Source organism: Aphelocoma coerulescens, chromosome 5 (genome assembly GCF_041296385.1).
Source record: "Aphelocoma coerulescens isolate FSJ_1873_10779 chromosome 5, UR_Acoe_1.0, whole genome shotgun sequence".
NCBI lineage: Eukaryota > Metazoa > Chordata > Aves > Passeriformes > Corvidae > Aphelocoma > Aphelocoma coerulescens.
In genome coordinates, this window is record NC_091019.1 from 33,283,270 (window position 1) to 33,301,085 (window position 17,816).

The 17,816-nt window shown below is 45.4% G+C and overlaps 1 protein-coding gene across 4 annotated transcripts in view; it reads right to left on the minus strand.

Moving 5' to 3' along the window:
- The window catches only part of GALNT16 (polypeptide N-acetylgalactosaminyltransferase 16), a 75,593-nt gene that overhangs the window by 24,952 nt on the left and 32,825 nt on the right, over nt 1-17,816 (minus strand). For all 4 annotated transcript variants that reach the window (XM_069017599.1, XM_069017600.1, XM_069017601.1 and 1 more), the window contains exons 2-6: nt 13,100-13,275; nt 10,496-10,594; nt 4,119-4,186; nt 1,632-1,697; nt 159-280 (exon numbers count right to left, since the gene is read on the minus strand). In XM_069017599.1, the coding sequence (XP_068873700.1) occupies nt 159-280; nt 1,632-1,697; nt 4,119-4,186; nt 10,496-10,594; nt 13,100-13,275 (531 nt within the window). The remainder of the gene's footprint in view (nt 1-158; nt 281-1,631; nt 1,698-4,118; nt 4,187-10,495; nt 10,595-13,099; nt 13,276-17,816) is intronic.

Below are 17,816 nucleotides of genomic sequence, written 5' to 3' on the forward strand. Positions count from 1 at the left end.
ATCTAGCTCAGGCTGTACCTTCCTCTGTAACAGCCTGCTTGAAGAGTACCTTGGCAGGCTTTGTTCTCACCAGTACTGCTGATGGCATGTGAGGGCAGAGGATCCACCAGCACAGACAGGCCAGCTCCATCCATCCCAGAGAGGGACATGGTGCTCACCTCTTTCACTCTCTGAAGCATTGGCTGCAGCCACTCGTTGTTGACTTCACAGTGACTGTCCAAGAAGGTGAGGATGTCAGCAGTTGCCATTTCAGCTCCTCGCACCCGAGAGCGAATCAGCCCTACAAGGAGAAAAGGACAGCAAAGGAGCCGGAGGGTTAGGAAGGGAAACAGTGGAGCCTCCTTCAGAAAAAATTCTTTGTATGGCCATTAGAGGGGAAGAGCAGGTGATTCTCCTATTGTCGGGGTCCTTCCCCCCTGCCATGTGGTCCTGGGAGAGGGGACCTGAGGGGAGACATGGGGTTTCCCTGCCCCTGGTCAGCCTCATTCCCCATTGGTTGTTTTGTGTTCCCCTGCATGGGCAAGGACCCTCAGGGACCCGTGATTGCCACAGTTCCTTGGCAGAGCCCCGGCCACGCGGCTGGAGAAACAAACATCTCTGAAACATCAACCAAGAATAGGTCCATATCTATTTCTTTTCCACGAGCCTCCTTGTTTGATACGCGTGTTACAGTATCCCCACTGTAGCATCACATCTCCATCAGAAGCAGAGAGCAGCTTTGGCAGGGCATACCCTGGGGACAGTCAGATGAGCCCTCCCACCACACAGTGAATGACCTCTCCTGTCACTTCCGTCCATGACACAGAACTTTCACCTGGCTCCTTGCTCTTCCCTTCCAGTCCTTCTCACAGATACCTTGCTGCTGCCTGCTTGCTCTCTCTCCCACTGAGCACCCTGCTGCCTCTGTCACCAATTCCCCATGGCCAAATCCTACTCTCTGCTTTTTGCCTTCTTTACTGGGTGATCTGCTTTATTCCCATTTGTCCTTTCTTCTGCCCTGCAGAGATATCACCCTGGCTCTCAGATGACTCCTTACTTTCTTACAGACCATCCCACTATGTGGGATGCTCTTTGTGAGCTGAACAGTGATTCCTGTCTCTCCTTCTACATCCTCGTTCCAAACCTGCTGTGCACTGACAGCTTTAGAAATAAGCCAGCACATGTGAGTCAAACTAAAGAGCAGCTGGGAAAGTCAGTGTCATTTATGTATGTAGGAGATATATGAGAAAAAACTTTCCTTAATTGTACCTCTTTATGACAGATATATGATTGTTTTTCCTTCTCCCACGTCTCCTACATGGCTTGTTATCTTGCACTTGAAATTGCCAGAGTTAGTTTGAGTTTAAAAGGACAAGACTTACATCTGCATCTTTATTTATAAAAATCTTAAAATGTGGTCTTTGTTCCAGCCAGGGCCTCTGGACACCACTCCTCATTACTTAAGTACTAAATGAGACCGCTGAAGCCTGAGAGTTGATAAGCTGTGTTCTTCCTCCACAGAGCTTCCAAATGCTTATACTGAGAAAACAAACTGTAACTATAAGAAACAATGTGTAAGAATCTGGCAGGCAACCAGGGTCATGTAGAAAAATAGGCAAAGCCTTTGTACTTAGAAAGCTTTCCACACTCACCTTCTCGACGGGTGTTTCGTAGACACTTGACCTTTGGGATCTTGGTAAGGAGCTGGCAGTCCTCAGCTTGGGGAAGGAAACAAAGACATTTGGCACACATGCATGAATTATTTAGCTTCAACAGAGAGCCCCAAATAACTGTCCTCCTGCTTCTCCATGGGAGGGGAAATTCTGCTTTCATTTAACATCACATTAATCAGCCTGATGGCCTTAATCCTGTTGTCTATAGAGTAGACAGAAGAGCACTGCCTGGTTGCTGTCCTCCTCAGGCAGCTGAGCCTGTGTTTCCCAATCCTCTGAGCAGCCAGGCCTCCATCTCCCCTGCTCAGCATTTCACAAGAACAATGGGGCATGTGCTGGCAGCGTGGCTCTGGGCACTAATGAAATGGAGGGAACACAGGCAACCAAGACTGCAAATCACCAAAGTCCCAAGGAAAAGGGAGTTCTGTAACATGAAGTGATCTTATCCGCTCTCTTTGCCTTCAGTGGCTCATCTGGGCATTTCCTGCCATTTGTTCTCCGGGCAGTTTCCGCTTGATTTTATTTAATAAAGGCCACTGGGATGTGACCTGCTTCCTCGGAGACACCATCACATTGACACATGGATGCCTGACCAACAGCTTTGCTGGCAGCTTGCCAGAAACTCCTGGCATCCCTCATTTACATTACCTTGGGAAGATGAGGGAGAGGAACAGTTACCTGCTCCAGCCAGGTACCAATGAGCACTGAGTCTTTAGTTCTGTGTCATCCTCTCTCTACTCCTGCCCTAGCAGAGGTCATAGGAATAGCAATTTCTAACTTGGTCTTTTTTCTTGCTCCATCAAATTCACTCCAGTTTCCATGCTTATCCCATATTCCTTTTCATGTCTCATGTCCCCTCTTTCCTGTTGTCATCTTCCCACAGACTGAGCACTCTGGAGAGAAAGCAAAGGTCCTTAGCCACAGTGCACCTCTTAGCACGTTCCTGTAAAGCATTTCCATTCTCAAGGATATGTGCAATCTGAAATACTGCTCTTACGTCGTCACTTTGGCAGATGCTGCATCATCCAAGGAAAGTGGCAGATGCTCTGAATTACAGAGCATCAAGATTTTGCTGGAACTCTGCTACAAGGGAAGGCAATGCTCTTATCTTGGCCAAGTCCCAGCTTCAGGTATGAGAATCCTTATTAAGTCATTCACTTTGCAGGAGTGGAGTACCTCACTCTGCCTGTAGCTACTTGCCAGAGATGACAGACTCTCAGTATATTTGGAGAAACTGAGGCATTATTAAAGCAAAGTGTCAGGCCTCAAACATGTGCTGAAGTGCCTCCATGAAAGTGTCTCAGGGAAGTGGCTATATCCACAAATATCCAGCTGCCAGTGAAAAAACAAGAGCTGTGATACGATAGAACCTTAAAAAAATTTTCTATTTACTGAGGAGCCTAAATGGGAGGTTCCGGTTGAACCCTGTGCAGAACAGGTACCAGAAATCCATCATTGTTGGTCTGGAAAATTTTGCCCATTGAGAACTGAATTTTTAGAATGTGTTGTTGGCAGTGCTCAGAAACACTGAACTTAAATAGCTGAGCACAGCTCAGTACTTATTAAAATCACACTGAAAGGCCCTCAGAAACTTAAGTCCCTCATCTCAGCATCCACCTTTAAAAATGTTTTTTTGTGGCCAAAGCTACATAAGTATTTAGCTGCAAAATCAAAATAGCATTGCTTCCTTACCTCAGCAGGCCAAGGTGGGCATTCGCAGCTATCTGTAAAGTGTTCTGAAGGAGTAATTATCAATTATTATAAAAGGTACATAACTAGATTGTCCTTGAATCTAGAACACATCATGGGAGAAGCAAGAAGTCTTCTATCCCCACCACCTCACAACTACTACACAACAGCCAGGAGCAAGAGCAACTGTTCAGATGGAAAGACTCCAGAGCCTCCAGTCTGCAGGTCTGGTGGAACTCATGCAGTAGACACTCCATCCCTGTGCCAAGCTGCAGAAGAAGGTATGGTGCTGTCCAAAGCAGTAACTCTTCCACAGCTTCCCACAGGGACACCTGGGATCCCAGGCACAGGGAGGCAGACAGACAGTCTCACCTCGGCCTGGCTGCAGGACCCTAGGCAGAAATTTTCTGTAGGCTCCACTGCATCCTCTTCTTGTCTCCTGGTCTGTAATTACCTGCTCATGTACACCATTACTACATATATATCTGTGCTAAACTGCTCACCAAACGGTGAGTAATGAAACTTGTCAGAGATCTCTGGCAACCTAGCAAAAACTGCCACACTGTCAGAAAAGGAAGACCCAATGGAAAGAAAAAAAGAAGAAGCTCTGGCCTCTGTCATGCATGGACATTAAACAGAGAAGGACTTACTTTTTTTCTTTTTCTCCTGCATACAGACAAGAGGGAATCTGTGAGGGAGGGAGACTCAACAGAGCAAACAAAAAGTGGGAAAACAGGCGGGAAGAAATAAGTGTAAAGGAAATAGGTCCAAACTTACAATCTGAGCTGAAGTCATCTACCAAAATGATCTCCTGGATGAGACTGGGAGGGGTGCGGTTCAGAACACTGCAGGGACCCAGGAAAGAAAAAGACACTTTGTGAGCTGCCATAATAATGACAATGTTAGGACTGATAGAAATCTGCTGTGCTATGCATTACAGCAGGAATACCAAACTCCAGTAAAGTGGAAGTGGTGACCTCACCCTTGTAACAGTGTTCATTGGCAGGAACCAAACTGCAAGTGAGACTATCCCAGAGAGCTGTGACATCTCAGCCAGACCTTACAAGGACCCACAGCCAGGAGCTGACTGTGGGACTTGCCTGGGGCAGCTAGCAAAGGATGCTGCAGCATGCTCTCTGCCTTTAAACAGAGGCAAAATGGAGAGCACCACCTGCCCCGAGGCAGCCCAATGGCCATTCCCATCTGCTAGGCTCTAGGCAAAACTCATCACTGCTGGAAAGCATAAAGTGCTGCCACTTTCCCCACCAAGGAGCTCTATCTCAATGCAACAGGTGAGACCTGCTCAGACTTCCTCACCAATTCACTTCTTTGGAAGGAAGTATTGCCAATATTCAGGATTTGGATTTTTTTTCCCCCTCTTTTGCTGTTACCTGTCTGTCTTTCAAACCAGCACCACACCTGCTGAAAGCACCCCCTCTCCTCAGGCTGGTTGCACCATTCCATGGAATACCCTTGGGATAGCAGTGAGGTTGCATCTGCAGGACACACAAGGAGAACCCTCCTCAGAGCTCAAAGCATTCTGGTACCCTGGAGTCTGAGCAGTTTGGTTCCTACCTCTTATCAGTCTCATTCATTTAAAATGCTTGAACTCACTTTCCATGAACTTCTTCAAGTCTTTCTCTTGGCTTTACTACCATCACACATCATATTTCCCCTTCAAGCCTCCTCTAAAGCCTCTGTGCACACACCGGTCCTCATTAACTTCAACAAGGTTGTTCAGTGATACTTAGGCAGTCCAATGAAGAGGGCAGCTATGCAAATTTTAATACTAAAACCAGAGGCAAATACTGTCCTCCTAGTTCTAACAACTTGTCTCATTTCAGTGGCACCTGCTCTTTTGAGCAATACTGGAGAAAAATTTCTGGATTTTTTTCTCTTTTGGATTTTTTTGTTGTTGTTTTATATAGCAAATAGACAACAAGAATAGTCCCATACTCCCATCAATGAAGGTGTAGAGAAACAAATTACCATCTTGTTAAGTGACATTACTGATGGCTTTGCATACTGAGCTGAAGTCGGAAGAGCTTTCTGCTTTCTCACACAGCAAAATTCGGACTGTTCTGCTGCTCAGTAACACATCCCACTCTGTTTCAGATTCACATTGCTTTATATGCTTCTGATAGTGTTTGTATTTTGAGCTTACATGTCCCTAGATGACTGAGCTTGCATTTTCCAAAGCTGAATCTCATTTGCTTCTCTTGGCTCATGTCTCTCTGGATCCTCTAGTATGGTGGGGTGGGAGGTGGGGGGATGTTCCTCTGCCATTCTAAGTGCAGCTTCTCCCAGCACAACCATCATCTGCATATTTTACAGACAAGGTTGCCCTGCACTGAAATTCTTGTCTGTGCAAACACAGTGCAAAACAACCCAGACAGACTGCAGTATTATGGCTGTAAAATGGTATTCTATATCTTGTTCCACTAGCTTGACTATTGGCAATGCTCATATTTTCTCCACAAATTTCAGGTCTTTCGACTTAACATAACTGGGGAAGAAAACCCATTCTGTTTTCTCTTCTTTACCTGTCCACTGATTCCCCAGTGGAGAGAACACACCCCTTGAGGAGTTCACAGCTCATTGTACAGTGTCCTGTTCTTCTCTCAGCTCTGCAGTTAACTTGCTGTGGCTCCTTGGGAAAGGTAGTTAATCTTCTTTGCACTTTGTCTTCCCTGTTTTTTAACAAGGAGCACAGTAATCCTGATATTTCCCTTCACTGAGGTGCAGAGACTGCCATGACAATCACTTTTAGACACAAAAATGTGTGATTAGAATTCCAAAATCCAAATGACAATTGCCTGTTACAGCAGAAACAGGGACTCTGGTTCCCCCTTAATCTCATGGATTCCCTACCTACTTTGCCTTTTCTCACAGCTTCCTTCTTCTTTCTGTATCAGAATCCTTACTCTCTTGCATGACTTGACAGCAGCACTGCCAATGAGTTTCTCTCCTCCGTCCATCCCCCCCTCAGTTCACCAATAATTTTGTTTATTCTGGATATTAGCAGAAGAGTGTATCTTTTCCCTTTGCCCTAAAATAATATCCTTTTTTGCCATTATTTAAGTTGTCATTGTAATGAGATACTACACCAAATGCTCTAGCATTACAACAGCATCCTCTTAATCAGAATTTTAACAGGCTCTCTGCATAGGCACTGAACCACTGACAGCTGTTCAAATCCATTGACTTAGAGCCTGACAATTCACCTTTACATTTGCACCAAAACCAAACAGTCCCTGCAATTGTGACTGAAATCAGAAAGAGACAGAGAGCGACCAAACAACAAAGCAGTGGACATTTTCTTCTGCAAAAATGATCACAGCAGCAGAAGTGATGGTATGGCTTAATGATTAATCACGCATAGACATCAATCACACAAAATGCCTTTTGAGTGACAGTTGTTTCTGAAGGAGAACAGCATGCCAAGCAAGTGACTGATTCAAGAGTGACAGCTATGTCCTAGCAAGGAAAAGAGATCAAAGCAGGCAAGCAACTCTTGACTGACACACATCTCCTGCAGGACTGAGGATGCCAGCAACAAGCCATTTGAACTGGCTTGTTCACGGGTTTTGCCTGATAGCCCATTTCCCTTTTTTTTTCCCCTATCCCCTTCTTAGTCTCTTGCTGGATATTTTTAACCAGTTGTCTCCCTCTACACTGAAAACATATGGCTGGAGCCCACACTAGAAGGCAGGCATGCAGCCCATGCTGCCTCTGAAGGCCAGGAGGGACAAGCGACAGGGCACTTGAGGGAATATGTTATTCCTCCTCACGGTCACTCCTCTATTTCCTCCTCTCCCTCATACACAAACATACACATACATCCTCAAGGAGCAAAACCAGCACATTGTTGCTTCCACCCAACAGCAGAGATCCCAGAGACAGAAGGGAGAAGGCAACTGCTGAGCTGCCAGAGGCAATAAAGTCCATGTGTTCACACATGCATGTGGCGTTAGCAAGAAGGGTATGCAGATCAGAATCTGGCCCCTACAGCTGCCATGTTTAGATCATCCTGCAATAAGCCTGTTATGCAGGAGTATCACCCCTGGCTCACTTCCCAAGGTCTTTTGGTACCAGCATTGCTATTTTGTTGAGTTACCTTGCAGTAAGCCAGTATCTGGCTCAGGGGAGCACATTTGGGCTCCCTCTGGGCTTAAGATCTGTTAAATCCCAGTACCCTTTTCATGTATTTCATTCTAGAATTTCCCAAAGTCTTATGCCTGGTTTTTGACTGCCCAAATTCAGACACTCAAAACCACACCTGCAAAGGTTTTACATATGAAAACTCCAACTGGTAATACATTTTCTACTCACCTCAAAAGATTCAGCCTTTCAGACATAGAAAATTTTGCTTTTAGTGCTGCTCATTGCCATCAGTTTTCCTCTTTCACACCCATTTCTCTTACAGCATCCCCACAGTGTAATTATGATAACTGAACTTGGGAGAAGGCCCCTAATAACAGTAGAATCATATTTAGCTTTGACCAGATGCATCTCAAATGATTCATTCTAATTATCTAAATAATCATGCTCTACCTGGTTTAAGAAAGCTCTTATAGATATAAAAATAATTACAAGCTGCAAGCCTGACTAGTCAGCAGGTAAGCAGGCAATGCAATTTTATGCTTCCTGTTGCTTAATATCACTGTGGTCCTCTGCAGACTCACAGCCAGGTCATAAACCCAACAGAATAGAACAGTTCTGTCCCTTTGATACTTGACTTATCCCAAAGTGCCAGGGATGCAAAGTAATTACGTAGTGCTGGTGCACTGACTGTGTATGTGACTTGAGCAACAATTACACTCAGAGCAGTAATTCAGCCTGGCACATTCAGATGAGTTTTGCTGAAATACAGGACTCTCAGGTTACAGAAGAGGCCCTGAAGAGCTTTGTCAAATCCCTCTATAACATCAGTGTCAACCTGTAAGTCAGATTTATGCCTATGCCTCTTCTAGCAGTGCAGCTGTGACCTGAGCCTTTACCTCTGTGTATGGTTGTCAAACCTTCAGTGCTCAAAGACAAGGCTACTAGCAATGCTTGGTTGTGTGGCACTGCAAATACTGTAGAGTCCAAGAAGAACTCAGCCTTCGGGATCTCTCATGAGACAGGGATATATTAGTGACACTTCTGATGTGATTTAAGGAAGGAATAAATCCATCACCTGCACTGGCTGTAAACCATCTGGCAATGAAGACCCCAGCTGTAGCCAGAGGTCTGGGAGGAAATTCCATCCACCGCACCATTCACAGCAGAATGCAGCCAGTTCCTCACAACAGCACTCCTCCAGTGGCAGCAGGATGGCAGGGACCAATCTGAACAGAGGGGTCACCCATTTTTCAAGGTCTTTGTTGGGGGCTCTGGTTGCAGGAGACCACATCTGAGAGACTGGTAATATCACATCTTAAGTGCTGTGTCCAGTTCTGGGCTTTCCAGGACAACAAAAAGTGGGACATGTTGAAACAGGTCCAGTGAAGGACCACGAAGATAATTAAGGGAGTGGAGCATCAGACGGATGAGGTGAGGTGGAGAGAGCTGGGATTATTTAGCCTTGAGAAGAAAATGCTCAGAGAGTTTGCTGACTCTTCATCTTTGGAGATACTAAAAACTCACCAGGCACAGCCCTGAGCAGCTTGTTTCAGCTGACCTGGCTTTGAGAAAGCCTGGCCTGCTCAGCCATCAGTGACACTCATTAGTACGCATCACTTCCATGGGATCTGGATATCAATTCCTCTCTCTATGTAATACTCTGCTCTGAATATCATCTTCTCTTCATTTAACTATCATGGCATCTGGCTACTTGATTGACTACCTTGAAATTTTCTTAAGGATCCTACTACCATGGTTTCTCAGCACCTGTTTACTGTCTGACCTATGACTGAAAAGGCAGAAATCTCTTCCAGCTGCCCTAGCAGCACCAAGATTCCAAACAAGTCTGCTTGTTTTCTGAGCAGTGACTCCGTAGAGTTGTATTGTATGATTCAAATGAAAAGGAAATTATAGAAATAAAAAGACAAAATGTGTTAATGCAATATATACAGGTCTCTGAAAACACAATAGCACCAAACTTGGCAGGCAGAAACCCAGCGTTCTAGACATGCCATTCACATAGCACATTTCTTTAAGTCCACAGGACCTGTCAAGGGAAGAAGTGGCAATGATGAATAATGCATTCCCGTTAGTGATACCATCAGCTCAACCTTCTATACAGACAATTCACTCTTCCTTCAGCCTCAACAGGCTGTTCCTGGGCCTGCTTGCAGGCTTCAGAGACCCTTTGAGAAATTACTTAATAAGTCAGAGAAGTCAGAGGGCTTTATTTTTTCTGTAGAAACTAAAAGGAAAAGAGCCTCCCTGGGTTCTGTGGGGGTGATGGAAGAGGGAGGTGAAGGAGCAGCTGGAACATCACTTTGTGGTGCAGATGACTGCAAGTTTCCATCTATTTGGGGATGCTGACAGGCCCTATGAAACCTATTTACTTAGTTCAATTTGGCCCCTGCTGATACTCACATATGAGAAGACACTGGTACAAGATAGCAGGCTTAGCAGGGGCTGTGTGCAAAGCTGGTGGCCCATCAGGTCCAGCAGCTGTTTACCAGCAAGGGACTCTGAGCAAGGGCTTGGTCTCCACCAGAGCTGTTCACCACTTTGTTCTTGAGAGACTTGCAAGCTGTGCTCCTGCCCGCACTGAGCCAGCCTCAGCTCCTGTAATGCGTGCCCTAGCAGGGAGCTGGCTGCTTATTTCCATGTGTGGAACACAGTCCCTCCCAAGACTCCATCCCTCAAGCTGCACCTGGCAACACACAGTGTTCTCTTTGGTCCCCCCTCACTCTTCCAAACCAAGCTCACACAGACTGTTCTCACCTGTGGATGCAGGTCCAGCTGCCCTTTCTTGCTGCTCCTGACTCCCCCAGCTGGAGCCATACAGTGGCTAACTACAGATATGCTGTGCATTTGAAAATATGCCCACAATGCCAATCCAAGCCCCTGGCCTGTCCTAGTGGGCCAGCTCGAGAGTAGAACGCAATCACTCGGAGAAGTGCAGCCACCCTGCTTGTCTAGCTGCTGGAAAATGCCTAATTTGCACCAGAGCACTTCCAGACTCCACCACCTAGGCGTGGCACCCCAGCTGAACTCACCTCTTTACTGTGCGGAGCAGGGTAGATCGCGCCTCGTTGTGGAAGGTGATGATGAGACTGGTGGCTGGCAAGTCAGTGTCATAGCGTACAGAAGTGCACCTGCAGCACAGGAGAGCAGAAGTGTAATCCAAACATTACCCAGCAGTAGCCACTGCAGCAGTGTACCTGGAATTTCTAACAAGAGAGCAATATGCTAAAATCAGAATCGGCACAGTTGAGCTGCAGCAAGGGAGGCCTCAGCAGCCCCTGCACCAAGGCTGGCAGAGCTTAAAACCAACTGTGCCTATTGAAAGGCAACTTTTGGAGGCTGTGATACCTAAACTCACAAAGCTGCATTCTAAGGAGGCCATATGGGTTTTATAGTGAGCTAAGTTTCAACATCATGGACTCTAGTCCCCGGATTTACCTGTGATTCACATAAAATCTTGTTTATTTATGCACAGGACATACACATGCTAAGGATGCATGGAGCTGATATACCCAGGCATTGCTGTATAAAGCACTTCAAATTCTTTGGACACTCGACAGAAAGGAAAACACTCGCTAGTGCTGTGAGGGTTAGGGTTAGGGTTAGGGTTGGGTTAGGTTAGGGTTAGGGTTGGGTTAGGGTTAGGGTTAGGTTAGGGTTAGGGTTAGGGTTAGGGCTAGGGTTCGGCCGTACCTCCTGAGGGAATACAATTCGCTTCTTAGACCCACTACTTGTACTTCCACATTTACTTACTATTCTTTCCTGGCAGTTGCTAAATTGTTACTCTTTTCACCATCACTTTCAATCCTACTGGTTTATGACTTTTTCCTTGCAATGTTTTATTAAGGGGGCTGCAGCTTCATACAGCAATTTTCAAATATACAAAGAAACCTTGATAAAGACTAAAGTGGAAAACATGAGAACGGATGTGAGACAGACCATATTTATTATTGTTTCAAAATAACTCCATGATGTAATGCATACAAAATGTATTAAGCAATCATGAAGTGGGAAAGCAGAAGAGGCTGGTGTATGTGTTATTTGGGGAAGTTTCCCCAATATTTCAGCATTACTACAGCATCACAAAGAATAAGGACAAGGTTTCTGCTTGAAAGTTGACCCTCCCTTTGGATCAAAGAAACAGCTACATGCTAAGTCAGAAGGAGCCTGTAGGATGTGGAGTCAAGTATGTCCATGCTCTGCTTGGGTGCATGAACAAAAATTGGTATTTTAGTGACCTACAGACTCCCCCCATTCCTTAAACAGAGAGCCAGGTCCACAACCTAACTTCAATCAGCTGAAATAGGTCGTCATCCTGAGTTGCCATCCCAGCAACTCTTTCAATACTGTTATGACATAAGATACTCAAACACAGATTGCTCATTCCCAAATTGCTTCCCATAAAGGGGAGAAACATGGAAATAGGTTTATTTTGCATGGAATCACATATATGTTGCTCTTCTGACTGAAGTGCACAGATGAGGCTCTGCACAAAAAGCATGCTCTGCATGCCATCACAGATCAAAATAAACAATAATTCACCTTTGAAGTGGGCTGGTTTTAGGCCAGAACATGACAGCAGATTAACAGAAAACATCAATTCTTCATGGCAGGGAGGCTTGTCAGTAACGCAGGACATGGCACCAGTGCCTCCAGATCACTAGGAAGCCAATCCCAAATATTATGCTGGAGAACAGGAGCCCAAGACTTGGATCCCACAACCAAGGTCCTGACTGCTTGCCTTCACAAAGCACTCTGATGACTGTCAGTGCTGGCAGGCTCACAAAGCCCCATGCCTCCTGGCATCCTTTTCACAGTTTCAATCAATTTAGATGCCTGGTTTCCTGCTCCCAGCAGCTGTGAAATGTTGCTTTGCAACCATACCTGGAACCATAGTTCTAGGTAGAGTCTAGGACTAAAGCAGACCATTGTACACTATCCTATTGCTATTGAACCTTCAGTTTTCAAGACCCTCTTTTTATTACAGCATTACCTTTTTGTACTCCAGAAACTACAAAATAGTTACCTGAGCACTACTAGCAATTGAAATACGATTTTTTTCAGCAGAACAAATTCACCCTCAGTGAAACAAGGACAGAACAATAAGCACTGTGCAAGCCATGAAACACTGTATTTGCACAATAGTTTCATCCCAACTCCAGCAGCCCTCATCCAGTGATGTTCAGGCCAGAAAGAAGCACCAAACCAGCTTCAGACAGCCAGGGCACAGCAGGTGAGAAACACTAGAAAAGAGCAAGGCTGCAACAAAGGTGTGCTTTGTGTGCAGCCAGGACAGAAGGATGAGGGAAGCCATGAGTGTGGGGGCAGTTGGGCAAAAAACAACTGTCCAATGAGCAATTTGAGCTGCAGTGGAGGGGCTGTGCTAAAACAAGATGATTCTTGGACCTGGAAAAAGAGATGTTAGAAAAAGTCACAAGCTGGGACTGAATTAGTCAAGGTTCTCTGAGCATTTGAGACCTTTCCAGATGAACCATGAAATTCAGAGAAGTAGTGGACCATAGCTGGCAAAGAAAAACCCAAAATATCCTTTGTTGGCATTGCAGACTGACACAGGAGAGCAGTGGACACCCTGCACCAAGCAGCAGCCCCGGCTCGGAGCAGGGGCTGCAGGGTACCTGTAGTGCCTGGTGTCCCGAATGGGTCGATCGCTGCTGAGTTTGTCACTCTCCAGCTGGTTAAAAGCGTGCTGGCGGTAGGGGTCTTCTCCAGCCTTCAGCACCTTGGAGGACAAGTAAGCCTTCTCGTCAAAACCCCGCCGGCTGTTCTTCTCTCCTTGGGGAGCCCTCGTCATCTAGAGCAGAGACAAGCATCAGAGCGTCAGGGAGAGCAGCTGGCCCATGTTTAGACAGAGGTAGTAAGTTCAGACATTGCCACACATCTGGAAGTCACTCAGGTATGGGGGAAGGCAGGACAGGCAAGAGCTTGGAAAGGAAAGCAGGAAGTCCTCACAGATAGGGTGTTAAAATTGCCATTTCTGAGCAAAATTGCAGGCTTCGCTATCCTTACTGACTGAGCCTGGGATGAAAGCTGCTGTTCCTGATAGCACAGGCAGAGCCAAATTCCCTTTAGCACTTGTTACACAGAATGTGTGAGACTGCAGGCATTTGGAAATTCTTCCAGGCAATGAATGTCTGAGAGCAGTCTCCAGCCAAGGTGGCTGAGACACAGTATTTTGAGGAAAAGCAGTTTCAGCCTTTCGACAGTCACTACTGCATACAAACACAGAGGCAGCTGATTTAACAGGTTACTTGCTGTGCCTTGCTCAGACTTGCCCTGTCTCACAGATGTCCCTGATACAGTTGAAAGCTGCACATGACTGTCCCCAGTACCCCACAAGAGTTAAAAGACCTGGGCCATCCCTCTCCTCTCCTAATTTTCTTCTAACCTTCCTAGGCCACAGAGTCAGTACAATACCAGCACCTGAAAATCATTCACTAGGGTCATCAGGAGGGAGGACAGGCACAGCTCTGGCCTGTGCTGAACTCTTAAGTTCATGATTCTGGTTGGAAACAACCTATAAACTCTAAAATATCTGCTTCTAAAGCAATCAAGATTGTTTATACAATAAAAGTAATTTAACAAGTTGTCTGTGGTAGCTGTTTGATAGATCAAATCATGAAGAAGACAAAACACTCCCAGCCTTGCAAGGGAGTCCTGGAGCTCCCTAAAACTGCTGCAAGAGGCAGATACTAGAACATACACTTCTCATTCAAAGCACCAGATAATCCACAGATCTTGAGATCCTTTTCTGAAAAATAGCTTGGATACCCTCTAATACCAGGCTTGATCACATTTCTCCCTCTGCTGAACAGCTCCTTTTAGGAGTTACAGAGGGCAAGAGACCAGAGAATGGCCCCCAGTATCACACAGCATGTTGGCTGAGCCGTTCTAGTGGGTTGGGAAAGAATTCAAGAGAACCAACACCAGAGCAAATTCTTTAAGCAGGAGAGTGCTTAGAAGAATATTCATCTCTGCACCTTTCTCTGACAAGGGCTGCCCTGCAGTGCAGACAGCCCTAGGAAAACCAGTCAGTCAGATAAGATGATGGCAAATGAAATCCAGCATAGAGAAGTGCAAGACAATGAACATTAGAAAAAATAAATTGAACTACTAATGTACATTGATGGATTTCAAATGAACCGTGACCACTCAGGCTACAGATCTGAGCATCCCCGTGGACAGCTCAAATGAAACCCTGCACTCGGTCTGCCGAGATGGGAAATGTAGCAAATTGAGTGCACTGCAAATGGAACAGAGAAAACGGAAACCATCGTGAGCAGTTATATGAAATCAGTGACAGCTCAGCAGCTGTGGCCAGAGCAGAAGCTTTGTCAAGCCTGTATCTGGAAGGAAGGTACTGGAGGATGAAGAGAAATTAGAGGTTAGGATTATTCCATTTGGAGAGAAGATGAATTAAGTAAAAAAAAAAATTGAAGGTGGCCCGTAAAATTATGCCTAACATAGCCAAGGGTCAGACTGATGCTCAGATTTCCCTTTCCCACCATATAAGAATGAGGCAAACCTCTTTCTGTGGGAGAAAAAAACGCTACTGTTTTCAACACAGAGAAATTCCTTGAGCCACTGCACAACCAAGGCGATGCTTATGGATTTGCCCTTGTGTAGGACACACATAGGCACACTCTGCTGGGTGAGCCTGCCTCTGCTCTGCTCCTCCAGGCAGAGAGTGTCCTGCTCTGCCACCCCTTTTCCAGGGATGCTGCTGCCATCCTCTCTGCCCCTTGCAGCCACCACCACATCACCTGGTCATGGTGCTGGGTTATAGGAACATCTTGGCTACTTTGGTGCTGGTTGCACAGACTGCTGCCTAGAATCTTCCTTGAAATTGCATTTTTAGTCTGATGAGAAAATAATTACTTTCATACCTCTAAAAACTGAAATGTTTTCTTTCCTTAAATCATACAAGAAGTTTTGTCAAACTCAGCTTCCATTTCTCTTTTTCCTTTTGCCCTAGAAACAATGCTGGTCTGCAGCAAAAGCCCAGCTTATCACACACCTTTAAATATTTTGCAGTCACTCGCTTGCCCTTTGCTACTTATCTCTTGCCTCTCCAAGTCCCGTAAAAGCAACAGCTGTTTTTGGTTTATGTTGCCAGGAACATACTAGAAAATGCTGGAAATGACAATATATCTTCGGGAGACATTCTTCTCAGGACAGCACGAGGGCTGGGTGCTCCCTATGGTGGCGAGCAGGGTCTGGCAACCAGGGACCATCCTACACCCCAGCCAGAAGTGGGCACCGGGGCGGGGGCACCGGGGCAGCCCCACCCCTGGCAATCAGGCACCTCTCTGGGGAAGGACAGGATGGGGGCCCACCTTGGCAAGGCAGGGCAGGGCAAAGCTATTGGGAGCTGCAGACCAGCCCTGCTGCAGCGTCACTGGGAAAGGGGCTATGAGACCCTGGGGTCCTGGCCATGGGCAAGGAGGGGAGAGTCCCGGGGGGTGGGCAGGGACAGGAAGGCCCTTCATTGCCCTCAAGGCAGTGACATATTTAAACTTGAACTATCAGGGGTAATTCCTCTAGATACTAAGGTTCTCACATTACTTACACATCAAAAAGTGGTAAAAGAGCACTGGAAAATGATTGCCAGTTAAGAGTTAAGCCCCACTTGCAGTTTTATCTCAGACAGTATCTCTTTGTGCTCTCTTCAAACAGGGAAAAGGGAGCATTCAGAGGATGATAGCCAGGAGAGCCTGGCTTCAGCTTCCAGAAAGGCAGCTAATCAATAGATAATCAACAAGTAACCAAACATCCACCTATGAGCACCAAGAAGATAAGACAGTAATAAATAGGAGCTAACTGAGATTTGTCAAGACCAAATACTGTCACACCAATCTAATTTTCTTCTGTGATGGAGTAATCAGGCTCAAGGGTACGGAGAAGCAGGAGATAGCTACATCATGACTTTGATAATGTTTTTGGTAGAGGCTGTTAAGATGTTTTCATCAAGCTAGAGAAATAATAGTCTAGGTGAAACTACTGCAAAATGGGTGAAAATGGTTGGAAAGCTACTGTCGGAGCATAATTATTAGCTGTTCACTGTCACAGCAGAGGGGCTATGGTAAGAGCAAGTCTTAGGGGTTTGTTCTGGATCCAGCACTTCAGTATTTTCATAAATACCTTGGATATTCAGACAGTATGTTTGTCAAACCCATAGGAAATCCAGAAAAAATGCCAGACACATTGAGAAACAGGATTAAAATTCAAAAAATTACCTCAACACAGGGGAAAAATGTCTGAAAACAGTAAATGCAACTCAATAAGGGCACTGCAGACCTTTACATTTCAGCAGGTCTGTGCTGACACTAAACATGGCAGAGACAGCACAGTGGCAACTCCTCAGAAAAGCCCTAGACATTACAGCTCATTACAAACCACACGGCAGCAAAGGCAGATTAAAAAAGCAGAGCAAACACAATCCGGAGTGGAGACTAGACAGCTATAAACTAGCCTGACAAAGTGAATATAAAACTTATCTTTAAGGAGTGCCTTGCTCTATCAGATTATATTCCTAGAACACAGATGTTGGACTACAGGATGTTTATTGCTGTGAAGTCAAATGATACCTGACAGGAACAGTGCAGGTTCTCTATGAAACCCTGCCAAACCCTGTGAGAAGGGTGGACTAATGTCTACCCCCCTCTTTCCTGTCTCTTCACATTAACACCTCTCACTTCAGGAAGAAGTCAATATAAGCAGATATTAGCTTTGGTATGTTAAAGGCACAGTATGTACAGCTGAATGCAGAGTCAAGACTTTTACCATACCAACAGGACAGTTCATACCCCTAGGTCCTTGACGTATTTACATGCCCTGTATCCCCATGCTTGGGACTGGAACTACAAGTGCGAGTTAGGGGAGCAGAAGAGCCCAGTTCCTTATGACTGATGCTCTCTGATAGATCAAAAACAAAAAATAATGTGCTACATGAAAGCAGAAATAAAGATGAATAGGCACTGGAAATGTGAGTGTCTAGACTAGGGATTAGCAAACAGTTTGCACGAATTAAGTTTTGTCCCAAACATTGCTGAGACCTCAAAAAAAATTTCACATATCAAAATTTCAGGAAATACTGTAAACCTTCTAATCTTATTTCACCATTTCTCATTTTCACATATGCTTTTGCCTTTCAGTGACCAAATGGACTCAGATGCTCTTGTGCTGTTGATAGCATGTTCTTATTTGTGTTCTGACACGGTTTGAGAGGCCAGAAACTATTTAAATAGCAAAATTAACTTTGTAAATGAGGGATTAAGGGAAAGGAATTAATGCCATGCATGTCCATGAAAACTTGAGAGCCTCATTTGTCAACTA